This window comes from Salmo salar, chromosome ssa01 (genome assembly GCF_905237065.1).
Source record: "Salmo salar chromosome ssa01, Ssal_v3.1, whole genome shotgun sequence".
Classification (NCBI taxonomy): Eukaryota; Metazoa; Chordata; class Actinopteri; order Salmoniformes; family Salmonidae; genus Salmo; species Salmo salar.
Window position 1 is genome coordinate 100,240,021 of NC_059442.1, and position 24,225 is coordinate 100,264,245.

At 44.1% G+C, this 24,225-nt stretch overlaps 1 protein-coding gene across 1 annotated transcript in view; it reads left to right on the forward strand.

The window, feature by feature from the left end:
• LOC106611138 (protein phosphatase 1 regulatory subunit 21) overlaps nt 1-24,225 on the forward strand; it is a 52,817-nt gene that overhangs the window by 19,461 nt on the left and 9,131 nt on the right. The window contains exons 14-20 of the mRNA XM_045724875.1: nt 11,395-11,547; nt 11,804-11,896; nt 12,074-12,346; nt 15,986-16,021; nt 16,319-16,435; nt 17,789-17,887; nt 18,260-18,388. Coding sequence (XP_045580831.1) covers nt 11,395-11,547; nt 11,804-11,896; nt 12,074-12,346; nt 15,986-16,021; nt 16,319-16,435; nt 17,789-17,887; nt 18,260-18,388 — 900 coding nt within the window. The remainder of the gene's footprint in view (nt 1-11,394; nt 11,548-11,803; nt 11,897-12,073; nt 12,347-15,985; nt 16,022-16,318; nt 16,436-17,788; nt 17,888-18,259; nt 18,389-24,225) is intronic.

Sequence of the window (24,225 nt, forward strand, 5' to 3'; positions counted from 1 at the left end):
TGAAAACCTGCTCCAGAGGGCTCAGGACCCCAGACTGGGGAGAAGGTTAAAGAACATGGTAAAGAACAGCTAGCCGCTCGAGAGCACCCTTATCTGCCGATTTGTATAAATTACACCTCCGTAATCGAGCATGGGTAGGAGTGTCCCATCTGAATCAGGGTTAGTTTGGCAGCTGGGATGAAAGAGGAGCGATTTGCGATAGAGGAAACCAAGTCAAGATTTAACTTTAGCCTGCAGCTTTGATATGTGCTGAGAGGACAGCGCACCGTCTAGCCATTCTCTCAAGTACTTGTATGAGGTGACTACCTCAAGCTCTAAACCCTCAGAGGTAGTAATAACACCTGTGGGAGAGGGGTATTTTTCTTACCAAACCACGACCTTCATTTTGGAGGTGTTCAGAACAAGGTTAAGGGCAGAGAAAGCTTGTTGGACACTAAGAAAGCTTTGTTGTAGAGCATTTAACACAAAATCCGGGGAGGGGCCAACTGAGTATAAGACTCATCTGCTTATAAATGGATGAGAGAACTTCCTACTGCCTGAGCTATGTTGTTGATGTCAATTGAGAAGAGCATGGGGCCTAGGATCGAGTCTTGGGGTACCCCCATGGTGACAGGCAGTGGCTGAGACAGCAGATGTGACTTTATACATTGCACTCTTTGAGAGAGGCAGAGGCAGTTTTCAAACCAGCCCAAAGACACTTCAGAGACACCAATACTCCTTAGCTGGCCCACAAGAATGGAATGGTCAACTGTATCAAAAGCTTTGGCCAAGTCAATAAAAATAGCAGCACAACATTGCTTAGAATCAAGGGCAATGGTGACATAATTGAGTAGCTTTGAGGTTGCAAAGGATCAGCTTGATCTCCCCGTTTTTAAATAAAGGATGCACCGTGGCTGCCTTACAAGCAATGGGAACCTCCCCAGAGAAGAGACATGTTACAAAGGTCAGAGATGGGGGGGCTGCAACCTTAAAGAAGAAAGGATCTAAACCCCCTGACACAGATGTCAATGTTTTTTTTGGGTTCAAGTTTAAAGGAGCTCCTTTAGCACCTCAGACTCAGTGACTGCCTGCAGGGAGAGACTTTGTAGTGGTAAAAGAGGGAGGAGCATCGGGGCTAGTCGCATTAGATGAGGAAATGTTAGATGGGCAAGGAGGCATGGCTGAGTCAAAGTAATCCTGACTTAATGAAGTGGTGATGAAAGAGCACAGTCATGTGCTCCTTGTCAGTAATAACCACATCAACATTAAGGGACATGGGCAGCTGTGAGAAGGTTTTTTTTTGTCCAGGTCTTTAACTGTTTTCCAGAACTTCTTGGGGTTAGACCCACAGAGAGCGAACTTCTCCTTAAAGTAACTAACTTTGGCCTTTCGGATAGCCTGAGTGCACTAATTTCTCATTTGGCTGAACAAGAGTGAGTCAGCCAGAGTATGCATGTTTTTACTTATTTTCTTTATGGGGGCATGTTTGTTAACAATACCACTGAAAGTATGTATGTATGTGTATGTATGTATAAGCGTCTTCGACAGAGCGGATGAAGCTGATTCTATTCCAATTTACAGAGGCCAGTTTATGAAGGGCTTGCTCATTTAAAGTTTTTTAGCAAGCGTCTGACATATCAGCACCGGTCGTTTCACTGAGCAGCCATTACGAACGCAGGCTGGTTAACAGTGATCACCAAGGTCATTACAGAAAACACCATACTAATACCCATCAGAATTATTTAAGGATAACATCAAGGAGAGTAGCCTTTTCTGGGTGTTTGTAGTCATATTGCATCGTTTCCAAGATGGCGTAGTAGTCGGACGTCTGTTTTGTCCAGTGTATATATCGTTTTCTTCGTATACATTTTTCATCTCAATTTCCATCTACGGACTGAACATACTCTCTTGCAACCCACCTCAGCCAATGTGGTACTGATCTGCTGTTTTATATACTTTAGAACCGGAACCCCCATCAGAAGCTAACTAGCTAGTAGTCAGTTAGCCACTGCTAGCGGTCATCACGTTAACTCGGACATCAGCCAGCCTCAGCCCGGTCAATTCCTGCCAGTCTGCACAGCGAGATATCAACCCAGAGTATATCGGACTGCTTTTTCTCTAACACATCTCCGCATTCCTACCGCAAGCACTGAACCTTTTACACCAGATCATCACAGCTAGCTAGCTACTATCTGAGTGGCTACTCCTGGCTAACGTCTCTGTCCCGAAGCAAGCACCAGTTAGCCTGGAGCTAGCCTCAAGCTAGGCCCATCTCCCAGCTAGCCAAAGAGGTCCACCGGCCCAATTCTTGGGCTGCAATACCTCTTTTGCCAATTGGCCTGGACCCTTTGCTGTTGACCAGGAGCCCCGCCAATCCATCACAACTGGTCTGCCGCCGTAAATGTCCGAGAGGATTGCAACAGGCTGTTCCGTTGCGACGTCCCCCTGAGGCCCACCTGCTAGCCCCGGCCTGCTAGCTGTCTGAATCGCCGTGTCTCCAGCTCGCCTAGCTACTCACTAGACCCTATGATCACTCGGCTACACATGCCTCTCCCTAATGTCAATATGCCTCGTCTATTGCTGTTTTGGTTAGTGATTGTCTTATTTCACTGTAGAGCCTCCAGCCCTGCTCAATATGCCTTAGCTAGCCCTTTTGTTCCACCCCCCCATACATGCAGTGACCTCAACTGGCTTAAATGGCACCTCTATAAACAAAACCTCTCATCGTCACTCAATGCCTAGGTTTACCTCCACTGTACTCACATCCTACCATACCCATGTCTGTACATTATGCCTTGGATCTATTCTTCCGCGCCCAGAAATCTGCTCCTTTTAGTCTCTGTCCCGAACACACTCGACGACCAGTTCTTATAGCCTTTAGTCGTACCCTTATCCTACTCCTCCTCTGTTCCTCTGGTGATGTCGAGGTTAACCCAGGCCCTGTAGCCCCCAGAATCACTCCCATTTCCCAGGCACTCTCATTTGTTTACTTCTGTAACCGGAAAAGCCTTGGTTTCGTGCTTGTTAACATTAGAAGCCTCCTCCCTAAGTTTGTTTTATTCACTGCTTTAGCACACTCCGCCAACCCGGATGTCCTAGCCGTGTCTGAATCCTGGCTAAGGAAGGCCACCAAAAATCCAGAAATTTCCATCCCTAACTATAACATTTTCCGACAAGATAGAACTGCCAAAGGGGGTGGAGTTGCAATCTACTGCAGAGTTCTGTCATACTATCCAGGTCTGTGCCCAAACAATGCGAGCTTCTACTTTTAAAAATCCACCTTTCCAGAAACAAGTCTCAAACCATTGCCACTTGTTATAGACCCCCTTCAGCCCCCAGCTGTGCCCTGGACACCATATGTGAAATGATCGCCTCGCCCCCCCCATCTTCAGAGTACTTGCTGTAAGGTGACCTAAACTGGGACATGCTGAACACCCCGGCCGTCCTACAATCTAAGCAAGGAACCCTAAATCCATAACCATGGGCACCCTCTTAGATATCATCCTGACCAACTTGCCCTCTAAATACACCTCTGCTGTCTTCAACCAGGATCTCAGCGATCACTGCCTAATTGCCTGCGTGCGTAAATGGTCCGCGGTTGAACGACCACCCCTCATCACTGTCAAACGCTCCCTAAAACACTTCAGTGAGCAGGCCTTTCTAATCGACCTGGCCGGTGTATCCTAGAAGGATATTGACATCATCCCTTCAATAGAGGACGCCTGTTTTTTCTTCAAAAGTGCTTTCCTCACCATCTTAAATAAGCATGCCTCACTCAAAAAATGTAGAACTAAGAACAGATATAGCCCTTGGTTCACCCCAGACTTGACTGCCCTTGACCAGCACAAAAACATCCTGTGGCTTTCTGCATTTGCATCGAATAGCCCCCGCAATACGTGGTCAGTTAGGAAAGCTAAGGCTCGCTTTTTCAAACAGAAATTTGCTTCCTGTAGCACGAATTCCAAAATGTTTTGGGGCACTAAAGTCCATGGAGAATAAGAGCACCCCCTCCCAGCTGCTCACTGCACTGAAGTTAAGAAACATTGTCAGCACTGATAAAACTACAATAATCGATAGTTTCAATAAGCATTTTTCTACCGCTGGCCATGCTTCCCACCTGGATACCAAGATTGGATTGGAAAGCTGCCGTGGTCATCCCCCTCTTCAAAGGGGGATACACTCTTGACCCAAACGGCTATAGACCTATATCCATCCTGCCCTGCCTTTATAAAATCTTCGAAAGCCGAGTCAACAAACAGATAACCGACCATTTTGAATCACACCTTCTCCATTATGCAATGTGGTTTCCGAGCTGGTCATGGGTGCACCGCAGCCACGCTCAAGGTCCTAAACGTTATCATAACCGCCATTGATAAAAGACAGTACTGTGCAGCCGCCTTCATCGACCTGGCCAAGGCTTTTGACTCTGTCAATCACCACATTCTTATTGGCAGACTCAATAGCCTTGGCTTCTCAAATGACTGCCTCACCTGGTTCACCAACTACTTCTCAGATAGAGTTCAGTGTGTCAAGTCGAAGGGCCTGTTGTCCGGACCTCTGGCAGCCTCTATGGGGGTGCCACAGGGTTTAATTCTTGGGCCGACTCTTTTCTCTGTATATATCAATAATGTCGCTCTTGCTGCTGGTGATTCTCTGATCCACCTCTACGCAGATGACACCATTCTGTATACATCTGGCCCTTCTTTGGACACTGTACTAACAAACCTCCAAACGAGCTTCAACGCCATACAACACTCATTCCATGGCCTCCAACTGCTTTTAAATGCTAGTAAAACTAAGTGCATGCTCTTCAACCGATCGCTGCCCGCACCCTCCTGCCCGACTAGCATCACTACTGGTTCTGACCTAGAATATGTGGACAACTACAAATACCTACAGTGGGGGGAAAAAGTATTTGATCCCCTGCTGATTTTGTATGTTTGCCGACTGACAAAGAAAGGATCAGTCTATCATTTTAATGGTAGGTATATTTGAACTGTGAGAGACAGAATAACAACAACAAAAAATCCAGAAAAACGCATGTCAAAAATGTTATAAATTGATTTGCATTTTAATGAGGGAAATAAGTATTTGACCCCCTCTCAATCAGAAAGATTTCTAGCTCCCAGGTGTCTTTTTATAGAGGTAATGAGCTGAGATTAGGAGCACACTCTTAACCTCTCTGGGCTAGGTGGGACGCTTGTGTCCCACCTACTCAACAGCCAGTGTAATCCCGTGGCGCGATATTCAAATACCTCAAAAATGCAAAAACTTCAATTTTTCAAACATATGACTATTTTACACCATTTTCAAGACTAGACTCTCGTTAATCTAACCACACTGTCCGATTTCAAAAAGGCTTTACAACGAAAGCAAAACATTAGATTATGTCAGCAGAGTACCCAGCCAGAAATAATCAGACACCCATTTTTCAAGCTAGCATATAATGTCACATAAACCAAAACCACAGCTAAATGCAGCACTAACCTTTGATCTTCATCAGATGACAACCCTAGGACATTATGTTATACAATACATGCATGTTTTGTTCAATCAAGTTCATATTTATATCAAAAACCAGCTTTTTACATTAGCATGTGACTAGCATTCCCACCGAACACTGCCGGTGAATTTACTAAATTACTCACGATAAACATTCACAAAAAACATAACAAATATTTAAAGAATTATAGATACAGAACTCCTCTATGCACTCGCTATGTCCGATTTTAAAATAGCTTTTCGGTAAAAGCACATTTTGCAATATTCTCAGTAGATAGCCCGGCATCACAGGGCTAGCTATTTAGACACCCAGCAAGTTTAGCACTCACCAAAGTCAGATTTACTATAAGAAAAATGTTGTTACCTTTGCTGTTCTTCGTCAGAATGCACTCCCAGGACTTCTACTTCAATAACAAATGTTGGTTTGGTCCCAAATAATCCATTGTTATATCCAAATAGCGGCGTTTTGTTTGTGCGTTCAAGACACTATCCGAATGGTAAAGAAGGGTGACGAGCACGGCGCATTTCGTGACCAAAAAATTCTAAATATTCCATTAACGTACTTCGAAGCATGTCAACCGCTGTTTAAAATCAATTTTTATGCAATTTTTCTCGTAAAAAAGCGATAATATTCCGACCGGGAGTGGTGGTTTTCGTTCAAAGAGAGGGAAAATAAAAACATCTCGTGCCCTCGTGCACGAGCCCCAGTCTAATGGTCCTCTGATCGGCCACTATCCAAACGCGCTAATGTGTTTCAGCCTGGGGCTGCCTCGATATCATTCAGCTTTTTCCCGGGTTCTGAGAGCCTATGGGAGCCGTAGGAAGTGTCACGTTACAGCAAAGATCCTCAGTCTTCAATAAAAAGAGCCAAGATGAACAACAACTTGTCAGACAGGCCACTTCCTGTTCAGAATCTTCTCAGGTTTTTGCCTGCCATATGAGTTCTGTTATACTCAGACACCATTCAAACAGTTTTAGAAACTTTAGGGTGTTTTCTATCCAAAGCCAATAATTATATGCATATTCTAGTTACTGGGCAGGAGTAGTAACCAGATTAAATCGGGTACGTTTTTTTATCCGGCCGTGTAAATACTGCCCCCTATCCCCAACAGGTTAAAGGGAGTGCTCCTAATCGCAGCTTGTTACCTGTAAAAAAAAAAAACCTGTCCAAAGAAGCAATCAATCAATCAGATTCCAAACTCTCCACCATGGCCAAGACCAAAGAGCTCTCCAAGGATGTCAGGGACAAGATTGTAGACCTACACAAGCCTGGAATGGGCTACAAGACCATCGCCAAGCAGCTTGGTGAGAAGGTGACAACATTTGGTGCGATTATTCGCAAATGGAAGAAACACAAAAGAACTGTCAATCTCCCTCGGCCTGGGGCTCCATGCAAAATCTCACCTCGTAGAGTTGCAATGATCATGAGAACGGTGAGGAATCAGCCCAGAACTACACGGGAGGATCTTGTCAATGATCTCAAGGCAGCTGGGACCATAGTCACCAAGAAAACAATTGGTAACACACTACGCCGTGAAGGACTGAAATCCTGCAGCGCCAGCAAGATCCCCCTGCTCAAGAAAGCACATATACATGCCCGTCTGAAGTTTGCCAATGAACATCTGAATGATTCAGAGGACAACTGGGTGAAAGTGTTGTGGTCAGATGAGACCAAAATGAAGCTCTTTGACATCAACTTGCCGTATTTGGAGGAGGAGAAATGCTGCCTATGTCCCCTAGAACACCATCTCCACCATTAAACATGGAGATGGAAACATTATGCTTTGGGGGTGTTTTTAAGGGGACAGGACAACTTCACCGCATCAAATGGACTATGGACGGGGCCATGTACCGTCAAATCTTGGGTGTAAACATCCTTCCCTCAGCCAGGGCATTGAAAATGGGTCGTGGATGGGTATTCCAGCATGACAATGACCCAAAACACACGGCCAAGGCAACAGTGGAGTGGCTCAAGAAGAAGCACATTAAGGTCCTGGAGTGGCCTAGCCAGTCTCCAGACCTTAATCCCATAGAAAATCTGTGGAGGGAGCTGAAGGTTCGAGTTGCCAAACGTCAGCCTCGAAACCTTAATGACTTGGAGAAGATCTGCAAAGAGGAGTGGGACAAAATCCCTCCTGAGATGTGTGCAAACCTGGTGGCCAACTACAAGAAACGTCTGACCTCTGTGATTGCCAACAAGGGTTTTGCCACAAGTCAGAATTGGGGCGCGCAACAGTAGATGTGCATGCACACCCTGGCCCATTTCCAGATATCAGCAGTAATCCAATCAAGGCACGTCAGAGGACAGGGATTTTAATGTGTATCAGATGGCAACAAGATCATATTGCACAGCAATTCCATCAGGTAACATGAATACAAAGCCGGTGAGAGGTGGTTATAAAAGGATGGGAGGCCAAGAGTCTGTGTAACCAATATTGAGTCAGAGTCCCGAGTGTGGGAACAAACAGTTTGTCCCACGGTCGGGTAAACAAGCAAGTTCATAGTCAACAAAGGACGCAGGAGTCCTGAGGCAAATAGCATAAAGCACAAGAAAAAAGATATAACTTATGGCTAGCCATTGTACGTTTAAAGAGTCACTTGCCTGAACAAGATAACGTGAGAGAGTAGCTCTCTGGGTCCAGTAGGCTATACAAGTATGAGATAAATAAATAGTAGGCCTATACTAGTTAATTAAAGCGTTTCTGTGTAAGCTCACATAATTAGCTTCACAAGTTAATTAGCCTACCTAAAATTCCAATCAGTACTAAGTCTGCAGTGTAAGTGCGTGTGTGCTGGAGGAGCGCTAAAGCTTGGGAGAGAGGGGGGAGTGTGGCGGGGTCCCTGTACCAGACGGGGAGACAGGGCAGATGTTGATCAGATCGCCAGGTGGAATCCAAGCAGCAGTACAGCAGGCAACAGGAGTAGTGTCACACCCACTTGGGAGAAGCTTTTATTTATGAAGGCAGATTTCTTGTAGAAAATCCCAGCTGGCTAGCTACTGTAGCTAGCAAGTCTCTGTCCACGTCCCCGTCCCCCATGCGCTAAAGGAGGTTTCTGTTTCCTGCTGGTCGTTAGTTTGCCAGATTTAATCCATATTACCTCAACTACCTCGTACCCTGGCACATTGACTCCGTACCGGTACTCCTTGTGTATGTAGCCTCGTTATTATTTTGTGTTACTATTTCCTTTTTGCCAATAAAAATAATTATGAAGTGTGTGTGCAAAAATCGAGCACACAGCCATAGAATCTCCATAGACAAACATTGGCAGTAGAATGGCCTTACTGAAGACCTCTGTGACTTTCAACGTGGCACCGTCATAGGATGCAACCTTTCCAACAAGTCAGTTTGTAAAACGTCTGCCTTGCTAGAGCTGCCCCAGTCAACTGTAAGCTCATAGAACAGGACTGTCGAGTGCTGAAGCGCGTAGTGCGTAAAAATCGTCTGTCCTCGGTTTCAACAATCACTACCACGTTCCAAACTGCCTCTGGAGTCAATGTCAGTACAAGAACTGTTTGTTCGGAGCTTCATGAAATAGGTTTTCATGGTCGGGCAGCATCACACAAGCCTAAGATCACCATGCACAATTCCAAGCGTTGGCTAGAGTGGTGAAAAGCTCACCGCCATTGGACTCTGGAGCAGTGGAAATGCCTTTTCTGGAGTGATTAATCACGCTTCACCATCTGGCAGTCTGACAGACGAATCTGGGTTTGGCGGATGCCCGGAGAACGCTACCTGCCCGAATGTATAGAGCCAACTGTAAAGTTCGCTGGAGGAGGAATAATGGTCGGGGACTGTTTTTCATGGTTCGGGCTAGGCCCCTTAGTTATAGTGATTTGGAAATCTTAACGCTACAGCATACAATGACATTCAATACGATTCTGTGCTTCCAACTTTGGACAAAGTTTTATATATTTTTTTGTTGTTGATATGATCAGTAGAGTTTTAGTATCTGGCTCATTAACTGTGCTAATTGGTCGTTTACAATACATGACCACTAAGATGCAGAGCTCAGCTGGGGCAGATGGGAAATGTTCACAGATCCGCACCATATCAGTGTTCACAGTTGTGTTCCCCAGATAAAGGTTGGAGGCTGGGGGCTTTGAAACAGACAGAACTGTGAGTGTATATACTTTAGCAGCATGTGTATGAGCCCTGCAGGAATTGCACACACGACCTTACCAACTGATCCACACAGTCCTTGGCGCGTTAGGCTAACCAACTGATCCACACAGTCCTTGGCGCATTAGGCTAACCAACTGATCCACACAGTCCTAGGAGCGTTAGGCTAACCAACTGATCCACACAGTCCTAGGAGCGTTAGGCTAACCAACTGATCCACACAGTCCTAGGAGCATTAGGCTAACCAACTCATCCACACAGTCCTAGGAGCGTTCGGCTAACCAACTCATCCACACAGTCCTAGGAGCGTTCGGCTAACCAACTGATCCACACAGTCCTAGGAGCGTTCGGCTAACCAACTGATCCACACAGTCCTAGGAGCGTTCGGCTAACCAACTGATCCACACAGTCCTAGGAGCGTTCGGCTAACCAACTGATCCACACAGTCCTAGGAGCGTTAGGCTAACCAACTGATCCACACAGTCCTAGGAGCGTTCGGCTAACCAACTGATCCACACAGTCCTTGGAGCGTAGGGCTAGTAGTTAGTGGTGTATAATGTCAGAATGTGTGTTGATGTTTAGTAACGAGAGACCATCTCGCCAGGCCTCTAGGCTAGAGGTTTATGATCAGTTGTGAGGACACTAATGGACACATGCGCGCGTGGGCCACACACACACACACACACACACACACACACACACACACACACACACACACACACACACGGTCAGGGCACTTGTAGAGCTGTGGTCATCCTTCACCTGATCTAGCTGTCTGTGTGGAGGCTATCATCACCAGAGCATTTTATAGATTTATTTTCTAGGGTCTAAAGTAAAAGTATTGTCCTGTCAGCTTGACAGGTCACTACTCCAGGAGAGGTTTAGAGTGTGTAGGCAGGTGTTCAACAAAGATGCACGCTGCTCACTCAGAGGACTGTTTATTTTGAACTTAACAAAAGTTATAGATTTGGTTAATGCCTTTTACAACTACTTTAATGTATTTTACAAGTTGCCGGAGGGTATGTATAAGAGGTAGATATGCAAGCTGTTCTTTTTTGGTATTATAGTTTTAATAGTGAAGAGGGCTGTTTTTAGTCTACAGTTGCCTGGCTGGTGAATGCACCAGACACAGTCCGTGTTTGAGGTATGAGTGATGGAATGCTCAGGGCTGATTGATGAGTTACTGTATTCCAGTGTTCCAGAGTTTTATAAGAAGAATGTTTACCATGAGGTGATCAAAGACTGGCTCAATTCATCTTTCTCAAGGACCCTCCCCTCGGACCTTCTTCTCCAATATATTTTGAAAAGGAGGAGATAAGATGGGTGGAGTCAAGGAAAGATTGAGAAAGAAACCGGGTCAACAGTGGTTGGAGTGTGTGAGATCTCTGTACTCTGTCAACCCTTCCTTGACTTCACCCACTGATCTCCTTAAAGGAACAGTGACGTTCTGTAGGATAAGTGTGTATAGGAAAGTTTGAGTTGGTGTTATGGGGTTGTTTGTGTGCAGGGAAGTTAGTTTGTCATGAATCAGAGTTTCTAAACTTCTTTCACATTTTAAATTCACTTTTTCTTCACCATATTCTGGAGTATATAAACTTGATAGATTATTGATATTCAAATAGCAGTCTGGACTGCAAAATATAGACCTAGAAGACTATGTATATGGCTCACCAATACTGTCTTAACACATGAAGGCTTATACATGCTTACAACAAATTATAAAGCGTTAGTGCCTATACCTGTATGCTGTAAAGTCTTTCCGTAATATGAATGCTGTACCTTTTTACTACAGATTGCAACGTTCTTCAGCAACAACCTGGATTTCTTTACATCTTCGACAGGCTACGGTCCAAGAGGGGGGTCGGGGGCCCTCAACCCCCTGCAGGCAGAGAGCATGCTGGGTAACAAGAAGAAGGCTTCTGACTACATGCACGCCATCAGAAAGGTCAGTTGTGTTGTCTGGCTTCGCTGGCCACGTCACAGACTTGGGTTCAAATACTATTCCAAAATAACTTACTTATGCTGTGTTTGATTAAGCGTGCCTGGTGAAATAGGATATGGGAACCAATAGAATAATCCCGAAAGTATAAAGCCCACTCATCTGACACTCCAGGCAGGCTAAAGCAAACAGTTTAACATCCACTTAACTGTTGTGGTTCAGTATAACAGTGTGTATTTGACTGTCATGTCTGTGTATCCAGCCCAGAGCTGAGTCTGTTCCATACAGAGAGGCCCTGTTGAACCGCCGTGTTCTAACCAGCTCTACAGAGAGCAGACAGGGACTCACACAACAGGTATTGATTGTATTTCCATGTTCCTTCTTTCTACTCTCCAGTTTGTAATGACACAGGCCCTAAGTCTGCCTCTTTATTCTCAAGGTAACCCATTTGGTTACTGACTAGATAAGTGTTATAGAGAAGTATATGTCCTCTTACCCCTCTCCCTCCTCCCCTTGACCCTTACCCCCCCAGGTGGTGGCGAGCCAGGAGAAGATCGCTCGTCTGGAGCAGGAGAAGGAGCACTGGCTGCTGGAGACCCAGCTGGGCAGGGTGAGGCTGGAGAAGGAGAGCCAACGCATCCAGGACTTGGAGACACAGCTCTCTTCTGCCCTGGGAGGAGGAGGAGGAGGCAGCCCAGCCTCAGCCCTCTCCCTGGGTCTGGGCAGCCCAGCCCTCACCAGCCTGGATGATGGAGAGCTGGAGGAGAGAGGAGTAGGGAAGGACGCTATGATAAGCACCAGTCTGGTAGTTACGATCTTCACTTGTTTTTAATTTTTCTTTTATTTTGAGTTGCATGAATCCATCAACAGGGATTTCATAAAAACTGATAACTTTGCGGAGTTCTGCATCCTTATTTTTCTTCAATAGTGTTTTTATTAGGCTTCATCCTCATGTTTCACTACTTGGCAGTTGTCTGCTGAGACTGGCATGATGTGAGATGAAATCTAGGGAGATCATTCCTCCCTTTCCAACCCTCCCCTTTCCCACCAAATGAGTCAGACATGTCATCGCGGGAGCAGCCATAAAATAGGTTTTAGTGTTTTGGCTTCAGTGAGTTGTAGGGTTGCACATTTTGGGGAATATTCAGAGGTGGGAATTAACAGGAATGTATGGAAATAAATATTAATACCATTTAAATGTAGATGTTTTTTGCATTGGATATATTTACCATATCGTATGGAGACAGAAACATAAACCTTTTACCTTATCATAAGTAGACATAATTGCAAATGATTAAATCATTCCAATAGAAATAAAAAAAAAACGATTTAGTTACGACTTGAACTTCCATGTCTTCTCCCTGGACGACCTCAATGTCCACCTCTTGAACATCAGACTCTGAGGCCTCATCTTCACTGTCACTTTCCAACCTTGTTGAGGATGACTCGTTGTCAGGCTCAAAAAGCCTCAAATTTGCCCGGATGGCCACCAATTTTCAACCCTTGTATTGGTCAGCCTGTTGTGTGTGTGTGTGTGTGTGTGTGTGTGTGTTCCCAAACAAGGACCGGTGTGCTTTGAGGTGGCTGATGTTGGTGGGATTTGGAGGATGATGGAGGCAACAGGGGAAAGAGCCTCAGATCCACAAAGTCCCTTCCACCAGGTGGCTGATGAGATATGTTGGCACGACTGCCATATTGCATCTCCATCCCAAAGCCCTTACTTGGAAGTGTACTTCGCCAGACTGCCAAGAACCGTGCCCTCATCCAGGCCAAGGTGGCGAGACACGGTAGTGATGAAACCATAGGCCTTGTTGTTCTCTGCACCAGACAGGATACTCTTGCCAGCATACTTGGGGTCCAACATGTATGCTGCGACGTGTATGGGCTTCAGGCAGAAATCTTCACGCTTTTTGATGTATTTCAGAACTGCAGTTTCCTCTGCTTGGAGCAACAGTGAAGTGGGCAGGGCAGTACGGATTTCTTCTCTTACATCTGCAAGCAGAGTCTGAACATCAGACAGGATGGCATTGTCTCCCTCAGTCCGTGCAATGGCAACTGCTATAGGTTTCAGGCTGCTTACCACGCTCTCCCAAAATACATCATCCAGGAGGATCCTCTTGATTGGGCTGTCCATATCGGCAGACTGTGATATGGCCATTTCTTAGAGAGACTCCTTGCCCTCCAGGAGACTGTCAAGCATGATGACACCACCACCCCAACGGGTGCTGCTGGACAGCATCAATGTGGTGCTCTTATTCTCACTTTGCTTGGTGAGGTAGATTGCTGCTATATCTTGATGACCCTACACATACCTAACCATTTCCTTGGCTCTCTTGTAGAGTGTATCCATTGTTTTAAGTTCCATGATGTCCTTGAGGAGCAGATTAAATGCATGAGCAGCACAGCCAATGGGTGTGATGTGAGGGCATGACTCTTCCACTTTAGACCAAGCAGTCTTCATGTTTGCAACATTGTCTGTCACCAGTGCAAATACCTTCTGTGGTCCAAGGTCATTGATGACCGCCTTCAGCTCATCTGCAATATAAAGACCGGTGTGTCTGTTGTCCCTTGTGTCTGTGTTCTTGTAGAATACTGGTTGAGGGGTGGAGATGTAGTTAATTATTCCACGAACATTCGACCACCCATCAGAGATGATTGCAACACAGTCTGCTTTCTCTATGATTTGCTTGACCTTCACTTGAACTTTCTGTTGAACTCTGCATCCAGCAAATGAGTAGATAAAACATGTCTGGTTGGAGGGGTGTATGCTGGGTGAAGAACATTCAGAAATCTCTTCCAATACACATTGCCTGTGAGCATCAGAGGTGAATCAGTTGCATACACAGCTCGAGCAAGACATTCATCAGCATTTCTCTGACTACGTTCCTCCATTGAGTCAAAAATACTTCTGATTCCAGGAGGACCATGAGCTGTTGCTATCGATAAGGTGTCTGATTCATCATTTTCACCTCAAATAGAAGTAGAGGGACTTTTGTCAGAGGTTGCTTGTTGTGAGCGCTGAGGGAACTTTATGCACTTGGCCAGATTCTGCATCTTTGTTGCGTTCTTCACATATGATTTGGCACAGTATTTGCAAATGTACACAGCTTTTCCTTCTACATTAGCTGCAGTGAAATGTCTCCACACATTAGATAGTGCCCGTGGCATTTTCCTGTAAAGAATAGAAAAAGAACCAAATACAATTCTATGTACAGATAAATAGTTAAGCAGTTAGATTAAACAACTCCTTTTGTAAGATAAATGTTTTAATATGAAACATGTATGGAAACCGGTGAATTAACATGCCTCAGTTAGCAGGCTCAAGCAAGCTAAAACCCACATGGTAGCAAACACTAACTAGCAGAAACTGTTAACAAGTTAGAAATGATTTAAACACACTTTGCTCTAGGCTTCTATTTACTAGTTACCAAAAAATCATGTATGTCATAGAAAATATATTCACTCCACCCAGTATTGTAATCAAAACTTACAAGAAAGTATGTAGTCCTTGGCTCAGACAGTGTAGTAGTGTGGGCTCTATAGAATATCATTAGTGTGCAAGATCTTGAGAATCAGCTGTACATGTGATGGAAGAATGCACTGTGCATGCAGAGGGATAGTTTAACCAAAATATGCCACAAAACCTGCCACAAAACCTACAATTGCCTTATGTGTATCCCACAAAAAAAAGGTTCACTGTTAGCTTATAACTTTTTTAATGAATTTAAGCTACATCCCCGGGCTTAACTTGTCATGGAACATTTCTGGAAAGTTTCCGACCCTTTGCAATTCCAATGAGTTGTATTATCTGGCTCTGTCCCAATCATCTCTCCTTTCCCCCAGGTATGCACTTGTTCACAATCCTTCACTGATTTGAAAATAACTGAAGGTATAAGAAATGTTGGAAACTCCTTCTAGCCCATGCTTTCACCAATACAATGTTTTTAGATTTTTGGGAAGTAGTGAACTAGTGTACAATTTAAGGAAAAAATAGATATTATTGGGACGCGTCCCAGATCTATTTTTGTTGTCCTATGGTGGTTCTCATTGTTTGGCATAACAACGACCATAGGAAGATCTGGCACCAGGCTAACACCCACTCACTCAGGACACGGTTTGTGCGGTTAGTCACTGGACACTGTTGTCATGTCATTAACAACCAGCTACACTCTTCATTCACAGGCTTTTATAGATGTTATTCCTTTCCAATCCAGTTTCGTCAGTGAATATTAGGGGCCTGTAGTGTTTTATAGGATTTCAGTGGGAGGCTAATGGTTTTTATTGGCCTGGGCCCTGATCTGTTTGTACTGTATCGCCAACAATGACCGTAGAAGTTGGCAAAACAGCACAAACAGATCTGGGACCAGTCTTACATTTTATAGCTTTCTCATAGGGAGTTTGTTACTAACTAATGCGTTTCTGTGTTTTGCATCTCTCGCATTAGGTTGGCATGTTGACCACAACTCCTACCAATGAGGAAGTAAGTTTGTCTTGTTTTTCTTGACCCAACTATTCTTCTTTAAAGTCTGTTCCTTTTCCCCTCTTTCACTGGACTAGTTTCATTGCTTTCCTGAAAAGATGGACGAATGAACTCATTAATGAATAGACTGTCATACTTTGGAAAATTACTCTGACTGCTTGAATGAATGATTGAATAAATGCTTGAATGAGTACTATGTAGTAACATGCTAATACAGCCTTGATATACTAGTGTAATTACACCACAGTTAGAGCCACTTGATGTAAAGTTGTCGTTGGTCTGTCTCTGTGTGTACAGGTGGGAGACGAGGAGTCCAGAGAACAGCTGATTAAGACTCACTACATGGCCAGAGTAGGAGAACTCACCACACAGCTACAGGTCTCTGACAGCAAGGCTGTTAACTTCCACGCTGAGGTGAGACATGACACACACACACGCAAGCACATACTTTTTAAGGATTTGTAGCTCTTATTTTGTCGGTGGATACTGGGGAGATATGTGGGGAACAAAGTTACACATAGTCAAGCTCCATTGAGATGCTGATCTACAGAAGACTAGCTTACTAGTTGGACCAGTCACTCAAACATTTCCCCTCACGTCTTCCTTACTTTAATACATAAATACTTTGACTCCAAGTATCGTTTTGTTAAAATAAAAATAGGCTGTGTAGCTGTGCCAAAACTATGGTATTTTTCATCCTATAACTTATCTATTTTTTTAAATAGTGAGCCAAAATGATTTCAGCTCATTTATTTCCATGACTGATCAAAACTCATTTTCTCATGGCTCTCTCTGTCCCTCTGCAGCAGACATATGGTGAGCAGTATGTTTGGAACATTGAATCGCAATAAAAATCACAGTATCGAATCTCAAAACATATAGAATCGTGAGAATCTCAAAACATATAGAATCGTGAGAATCTCAAAACATATAGAATCGTGAGAATCTCAAAACATATAGAATCGTGAGAATCTCAAAACATATAGAATCGTGAGAATCTCAAAACATATAGAATCGTGAGAATCTCAAAACATATAGAATCGTGAGAATCTCAATACATATAGAATCGTGAGAATCTCAATACATATAGAATCGTGAGAATCTCAATACATATAGAATCGTGAGAATCTCAATACATATAGAATCGACGCCTAAGTATAGTGATATCTTATTGTGAGGTCCCTGGTTATTCCCAGCCCTACATGATATACACTGAGTGTACAAAACATTAATAACACTTGCTCTTTCCATGACAGACTGACCAGGTGAAAGCTATGATCCCTTATTGATGTCACTTGTTAAATCCACTTCAATCATTGTCGATGAAGGGGAGGAGACAGGTTAAAGAAGGATTGTTAGGCCTTGAGACAATTGAGACATGGATTGTGTTTGTGTGCCATTCAGATGGTGAATGGGTAAGACAATGGATTTAAGTGCCTTTGAACAGGGTAGGTGGCAGGCACACTGGTTTGTGTCAAGAACTGCAACGCTGCTGGATTTTTCACGCTCAACAGTTTCCTGTGTGTATCAAGAATGGTCCACCACCCAAAGGACAGAGTGTCTGACAGATAGGGAACTGGCTTAGGAAGTGTTTCTAACAAAGTGTATTTAATGTAGCAGTCATTCCAGTTCAAACCCAGACATCATGTATGCCTAGATCTAGTTTTAGTGAAGACATCCCATTTAGTGACTTCATTAGTTGAAGGACGTGGTCATCTGTGGATATCTGTTTATTGTCAGTATCTCCTGTGTTGTAACCCCCCCCAGTGTCGAGCCCTGGCCAAGCGTCTGGCCATTGCAGAGAAGTCACGGGAGACACTGACTGAGGAGGTCAAATTGGCTAATCAGAACATCACACGTCTGCAGGTAAACAACATCTGTTGTATAATTTCCAGACTGAAAGAAAGCAGCTTATCCCATATCCATCCATTCAGATAGAATACAATCAGCTTTATTACATTGGTAGTTGTGTTGCATATTTGTCCTGAACTTGGTCCTCAATTTTTTTCGCTGGTTTTTTGTAAGATTTCCCATTTATTCAATGAAATGCAATTTAGCAGACGCTTTTATCCAAAGTGACTTTTAATCATGCGTTCATACATTTTTAAGTATCGGTGGCCCGGGAATTGAACCCTGGCATTGCAAGAGCCATGCTCCAACTGAGACATGGCAAATTAACTTGAACCTTGAACAATCATACTGGCTCTAACTAACCACAACCTGCTCCTTGTCTTTCAGGATGAGCTTGCCACGACCAAAAGGAGTTACAAGGAACAACTTAGTATGATGAGCGACCACCTGTGTAGCATGAACGAGACTCTCAGCAAACAGAGAGAGGAGATTGACATACTCAAACTGGGCAGCAAGGTACAGAGTCCCCTCACACCACTCCCTCATTGAGACAAACCTGGATAAATTAAGGTTAAATGAAAATATGCCACTCACTGGTCTAGACAGACAGAGAAGCAGTACTAGGTGAGGTTATGCTGACATGCTGTGTAGACATATCCCAGTAACAAACTACTATCCAGTGTGAGGGGAACAGGGAGGCTGGGGGTACAGAAGGGTCTGAGGGGAACATGGAGTCGGGGGGTATAGAAGGGTCTGAGGGGAACAGGAAGGTGGGGGATGGGGGGTATAGAAGGGTCTGAGGGGAACAGGGAGGCGGGGGGTATAGAAGGGTCTGAGGGGAACAGGGAGGCGGGGGGTATAGAAGGGTCTGAGGGGAACAGAGGGGCGGGGGGTATAGAAGGGTCTGAGGGGAATGGAGGCGGGGGATGGGGGGTATAGAAGGGTCTGATGGGAATGGAGTCGGGGAGTATAGAAGGGTCTGAGGGGAACAGGAAGGTGGGGGATAGGGGGTATAGAAGGGTCTGAGGGGAACAGGGAGGCGGGGGGTATAGAAGGGTCTGAGGGGAACAGGGAGGTGGGGGATAGGGGGGTATAACAGGGTCTGAGGGGAACAGGGAGGCGGGGGGTATAGAAGGGTCTGAGGGGAACGGGGAGGTGGAGGATAGGGGGTATAGCAGGGTCTGAGGGGAACGGGGAGGTGGAGGATAGGGGGTATAGCAGGGTCTGAGGGGAACGGGGAGGTGGAGGATAGGGGGTATAGCAGGGTCTGAGGGGAACAGGGAGGTGGAGGATAAGGGGTATAGCAGGGTCTGAGCGGAAAACAGGTAGGGGGAGGATAGGGGGTATAGCAGGGTCTGAGCGGAAAACAGGTAGGTGGAGGATAGGGGGTATAGCAGGGTCTGAGGGGAACAGGGAGGTGGAGGATAGGGGGTATAGCAGGGTCTGAGGGGAACGGGGAGGTGGAGGATAGGGGGTATAGCAGGGTCTGAGGGGAACTGGGGGGTGGAGGTACAGCAAACACGCCTTCTGTCCTGAAACTGCCCAACACACTCATCTGTGTTTTAACAGAAGTGTATCTTTAAGGGGTACTCCGGTATTTTTGCAAAGAGGCCCTAATCTACTACCCCAGAGTGAGATTAACTCGTGGACACCATTTTTATGTCTCTGTATGCAGTTTGAAGGAAGTTGCTAACTAGCGCTAGCGCAGTTGCTAACAATGGAAGTCTATGGGCATCTGCTAGCATGCTAGTGTGGGAATGGTTATTCCCACACTAGCATGCTTGTAGATACCCATAAATCCACTTCAATTAGTGTAGATGAAAGTTGGAGACAGGTGAAAGGATTTTAAGGCTTGACATGGATTGTGTATGTGTGCCATTCAGACAGTGAATGGGCAAGACAAAAGATAAAGTGCCTTTGAACACGTTATGGTAGTAGGTGTTTGGCGCACCGGTTTGAGTGTTTCAGCAACTACAACACTACTGGGTTTTTCACGCTCCACAGTTTCCTGTGTGTATCAAGAATGGTCCGCCAACCAAAGGACATCCAGCCAACTTGACACAACTGTGGGAAGTATTGGCGTCAACATGGGCCAGCATCCCTGTGGAACACTTTCGACACCTTGTAGTCCATGCCCTGATGAATTGAGGCTGTTCTGCGGGCAAAATAAAATAGCTTCAAGTGTTTTGTCCAAATACTGGGGAATTCAACTAATAAAAGAATAGACAATCTGACCAGAGAGGTCCAGGACCTGAAGAACAGTTTGCAGTTCTCCCAGGGTCAGCTCAATGAGTTGAAACAGGAGAATGGCAAGATTACAGCAATCTGTAAGTCAGTGAGATAGGACATCAGTTCTCTGTGTGAATACATGATTACAATGAGGGACAATCAAGGTGGAACAACAATTTCAGAATCTCCACATGAGACCTGGACGGAGTGATGATTTCTGATAAATTGAAGACCACAGGAAGATTGAGGTGGAGAACTGCCCACAGGACTGGAAAATCCACCACCGGCCCAGGTGACAGGCCCATGCCGATAGTTATCAAGTTCCTGAGGTTCAGGACAATGTAGTTGGTCTGGAAAGAGCCAAGAATTTGAGAGGTATGTATATCTTCCTCAATGACTACCATCCTGAAGTTGTGCGACAGAAGAGGAAAGAACTTATACACAGCCATGAACATTGGCAGAGAGTGTGGGGACATTGCTTACATCTGCCATGACAGGCTCATTGTCCACCCTCCCTCCCAGAAGCCAGAAAGGGGTGAGAGAGCCAAGCCTATGGGTTCTTTGCTTCAACCCCGCAGCACACACACACACCAATTGATTAACCTCTCTCGGGTATGTGGGACGAAATCGTCCCACCTAGTCAACAACCAGTGGAATCGAGTGGCACAATATTCAAAAACCTTAAAAATGCTATAACTTTAATTTCTCAAACATATGACTATTTTACACCATTTTAAAGACAAGACTCTCGTTAATCTAACCACATTGTCCGATTTCAAAAAGGCTTTACAACGAAAGCAAAACATTAGATTATGTCAGGAGAGTACCCAGCCAGAAATAATCACACACCCATTTTTCAAGCTAGCATGTAATGTCACAAAAACCAAAACCACAGCTAAATGCAGCACTAACCTTTGATCTTCATCAGATGACACTCCTAGGACATTGTTATACAATACATGCATGTTTTGTTCAATCAAGTTCATATTTATATAAAAAAACAGCGTTTTACATTAGCATGTGACGTTCAGAACTAGCTAACATACCGAAAACTTCCGGTGAATTTACTAAATTACTCAAGATAAACGTTCACAAAAAACACAATTATTTTAAGAATTATAGATACAGAACTCCTTTATGCAATCACGTGATAGCTCGCCATCACGGGCTAGCTAATTTGACACCCACCAAGTTTGGCGTTCACTAAACTCAGAATTACTATAAGAAAAATTGGATTACCTTTGCTGTTCTTCGTCAGAATGCACTCCCAGGACTTCTACTTCAACCACAAATGTTGTTTTGGTTCAAAATAATCCATAGTTATGTTCAAATATCCTCTGTTTTGTCCGTGCGTTCAGGTCCCTATCCGAACGGTGACACGCGGACGCGTGTCGTGACAAAAAAAAATTCGAAATATTCCATTACATTACTTCGAAACATGTCAAACGCTGTTTAAAATCAATTTTTATGCGATTTTTCTCGTAAAATAGCGATAATATTCCGACCGGGAGACGTTTTCGTTCAAAGACTGAAAGAAGAAAACGGTGTTTACACGTGCACGCTCGCTCCCGTGTCATTGTTCTCAGATCGACCACTTTCCAAATGCGCTACTGTTTTTCAGCCAGGGACTGCAGAGTCATCATTCCCCGTTCTGGCGCCTTCTGAGAGCCTATGGGAGCCTTAGAAAATGTCACGTTACAGCAGAGATCCTCTGTTTTCGATAAAGAGGCTATAGAAGGCCAAGAAATGGTCAGAGAGGGCACTTCCTGTATAGAATCTTCTCAGGTTTTGGCCTGCCCATATGAGTTCTGTTATACTCACAGATACCATTCAAACAGTTTTAGAAACTTTAGGGTGTTTTCTATCCAAATCAAACAATTATATGCATATTCTAGTTTCTGGGCAGGAGTAATAACCAGATTAAATTGGGTAAGTTTTTTATCCGGACATGAAAATACTGCCCCCTACCCAAGAGAGGTTAATGGACTGCTGAATGAATATATTTTCTCTTGCTTTGTTTGCTCTTTTCAGTATTATGTCTATCTCTGATAAGCTACCCAGGAAAGAAACATCATATAACATTCATATATTAGCCATTTCTGAGACTCACTTAGATAATTTATTTGATTATACAGCAGTAGCAATACAAGGATATAAATCTATAGAATAGGCAGGAATGCCTGTGTGAGAGGTTTTGAAGTATACAGTTGAAGTTGGAAGTTTACACTTAGGTTGGAGTGATTTAAAACTTGTTTTTCAACCAATCCACACATTTCTTGTTAACAAACTATAGTTTTGGCAAGTCAGTTAGGACATCTACTTCGTGCTTGACACAAGTAATTTTTCCAACAATTGTCTACAGACAGATTATTTCACGTATCACAATTCCAGTGGGTCAGAAGTTTACATACACTAAGTTGACTGTGCCTTTAACCTCTTACATCTAGACGTTCCGCTAGCGGAACACCTGCTCCAATATCTAATGATAGGCATGGCGCGAATTACAAATTCCTCAAAAATACAAAAACTTCAATTTTTCAAACATATGACTATTTCACAGCATTTTAAAGACAAGACTCTCCTTTATCTAACCACACTGTCCGATTTCAAAAAGGCTTTACAGCGAAAGCAAAACATTAGATTATGTCAGCAGAGTACCAAGCCAGAAATAATCAGACACCCATTTTTCAAGCTAGCATATAATGTCACAAAAACCCAGAAGACAGCTAAATGCAGCACTAACCTTTGATGATCTTCATCAGATGACACACCTAGGACATTATGTTATACAATACATGCATGTTTTGTTCAATCAAGTTCATATTTATATAAAAAAACTGCTTTTTACATTAGCATGTGACGTTCAGAACTAGCATACCCCCCGCAAACTTCCGGGGAATTTGCTAACAATTTACTAAATTACTCACGATAAACGTTCACAAAAAGCATAACAATTATTTTAAGAATTATAGATACAGAACTCCTCTATGCACTCGATATGTCCGATTTTTAAAATAGCTTTTTGGTGAAAGCACATTTTGCAATATTCTAAGTACATAGCTAGCCCGTGATGGCTGGGCTATTTAGACACCCGGCAAGTTTAGCCTTCACCAAAATCAGATTTACTATTATAAAAGTTTGATTACCTTTTGTTGTCTTCGTCAGAATGCACTCCCAGGACTGCTACTTCAATAACAAATGTTGGTTTGGTCCAAAATAATCCATCGTTATATCCGAATAGCGGCGTTTTGTTCGTGCGTCCCAGACACTATCCTAAAATCAGGGTCGTGCGCATTGCGCAATTCGTGACAAATATTTTCTAAATATTCCATTACCGTACTTCGAAGCATGTCAACCACTGTTTAAAATCAATTTTTATGCAATTTATCTCGTAAAAAAGCGATAATATTCCGACCGGGAATCTCTTTTTCGGCAAACGGAGGAAAAATCACAAAGACGGGGGCGGCCAGGGCACGCGCCTAAGCCCACAGTCCCTTGATCGGCCACTTGAGAAAGGCGATAATGTGTTTCAGCCTGGGGCTGAAATGACGACATTCAGGTTTTTCCCGGGCTCTGAGCGCCCATGGAAGACGTAGGAAGTGTCACGTTAGAGCAGAGATCCTTTGTAAAAGATAGAGATGGCAAAGAAGTTCAAGAAATGGTCAGACAGGCCACTTCCTGTAAAGGAATCTCTCAGGTTTTGACCTGCCATTTGAGTTCTGTTATACTCACAGACACCATTCAAACAGTTTTAGAAACTTTAGGGTGTTTTCTATCCATATATAAAAAGTATATGCATATTCTAGTTACTGGGTAGGATTAGTAACCAGATTAAATCGGGTACGTTTTTTATCCAGCCGTGAAAATACTGCCCCCTAGCCATAACAGGTTAAACAGCTTGGAAAATTCCAGAAAATGGCATGGCTTTAGAAGCTTCTGATAGGCTAATTGACATTTGAGTCAATTGGAGGTGTACCTGTTGATGTATTTCAAGCCTACCTTCCATCTCAGGGCCTCTTTGCTTGACATCATGGGAAAATCAAAAGAAATCAGCCAAGACCTCTGGAAGTCTGGTTCATCCTTGGGAGCAATTTCCAAACACCTGAAGGTACCACGTTCATCTG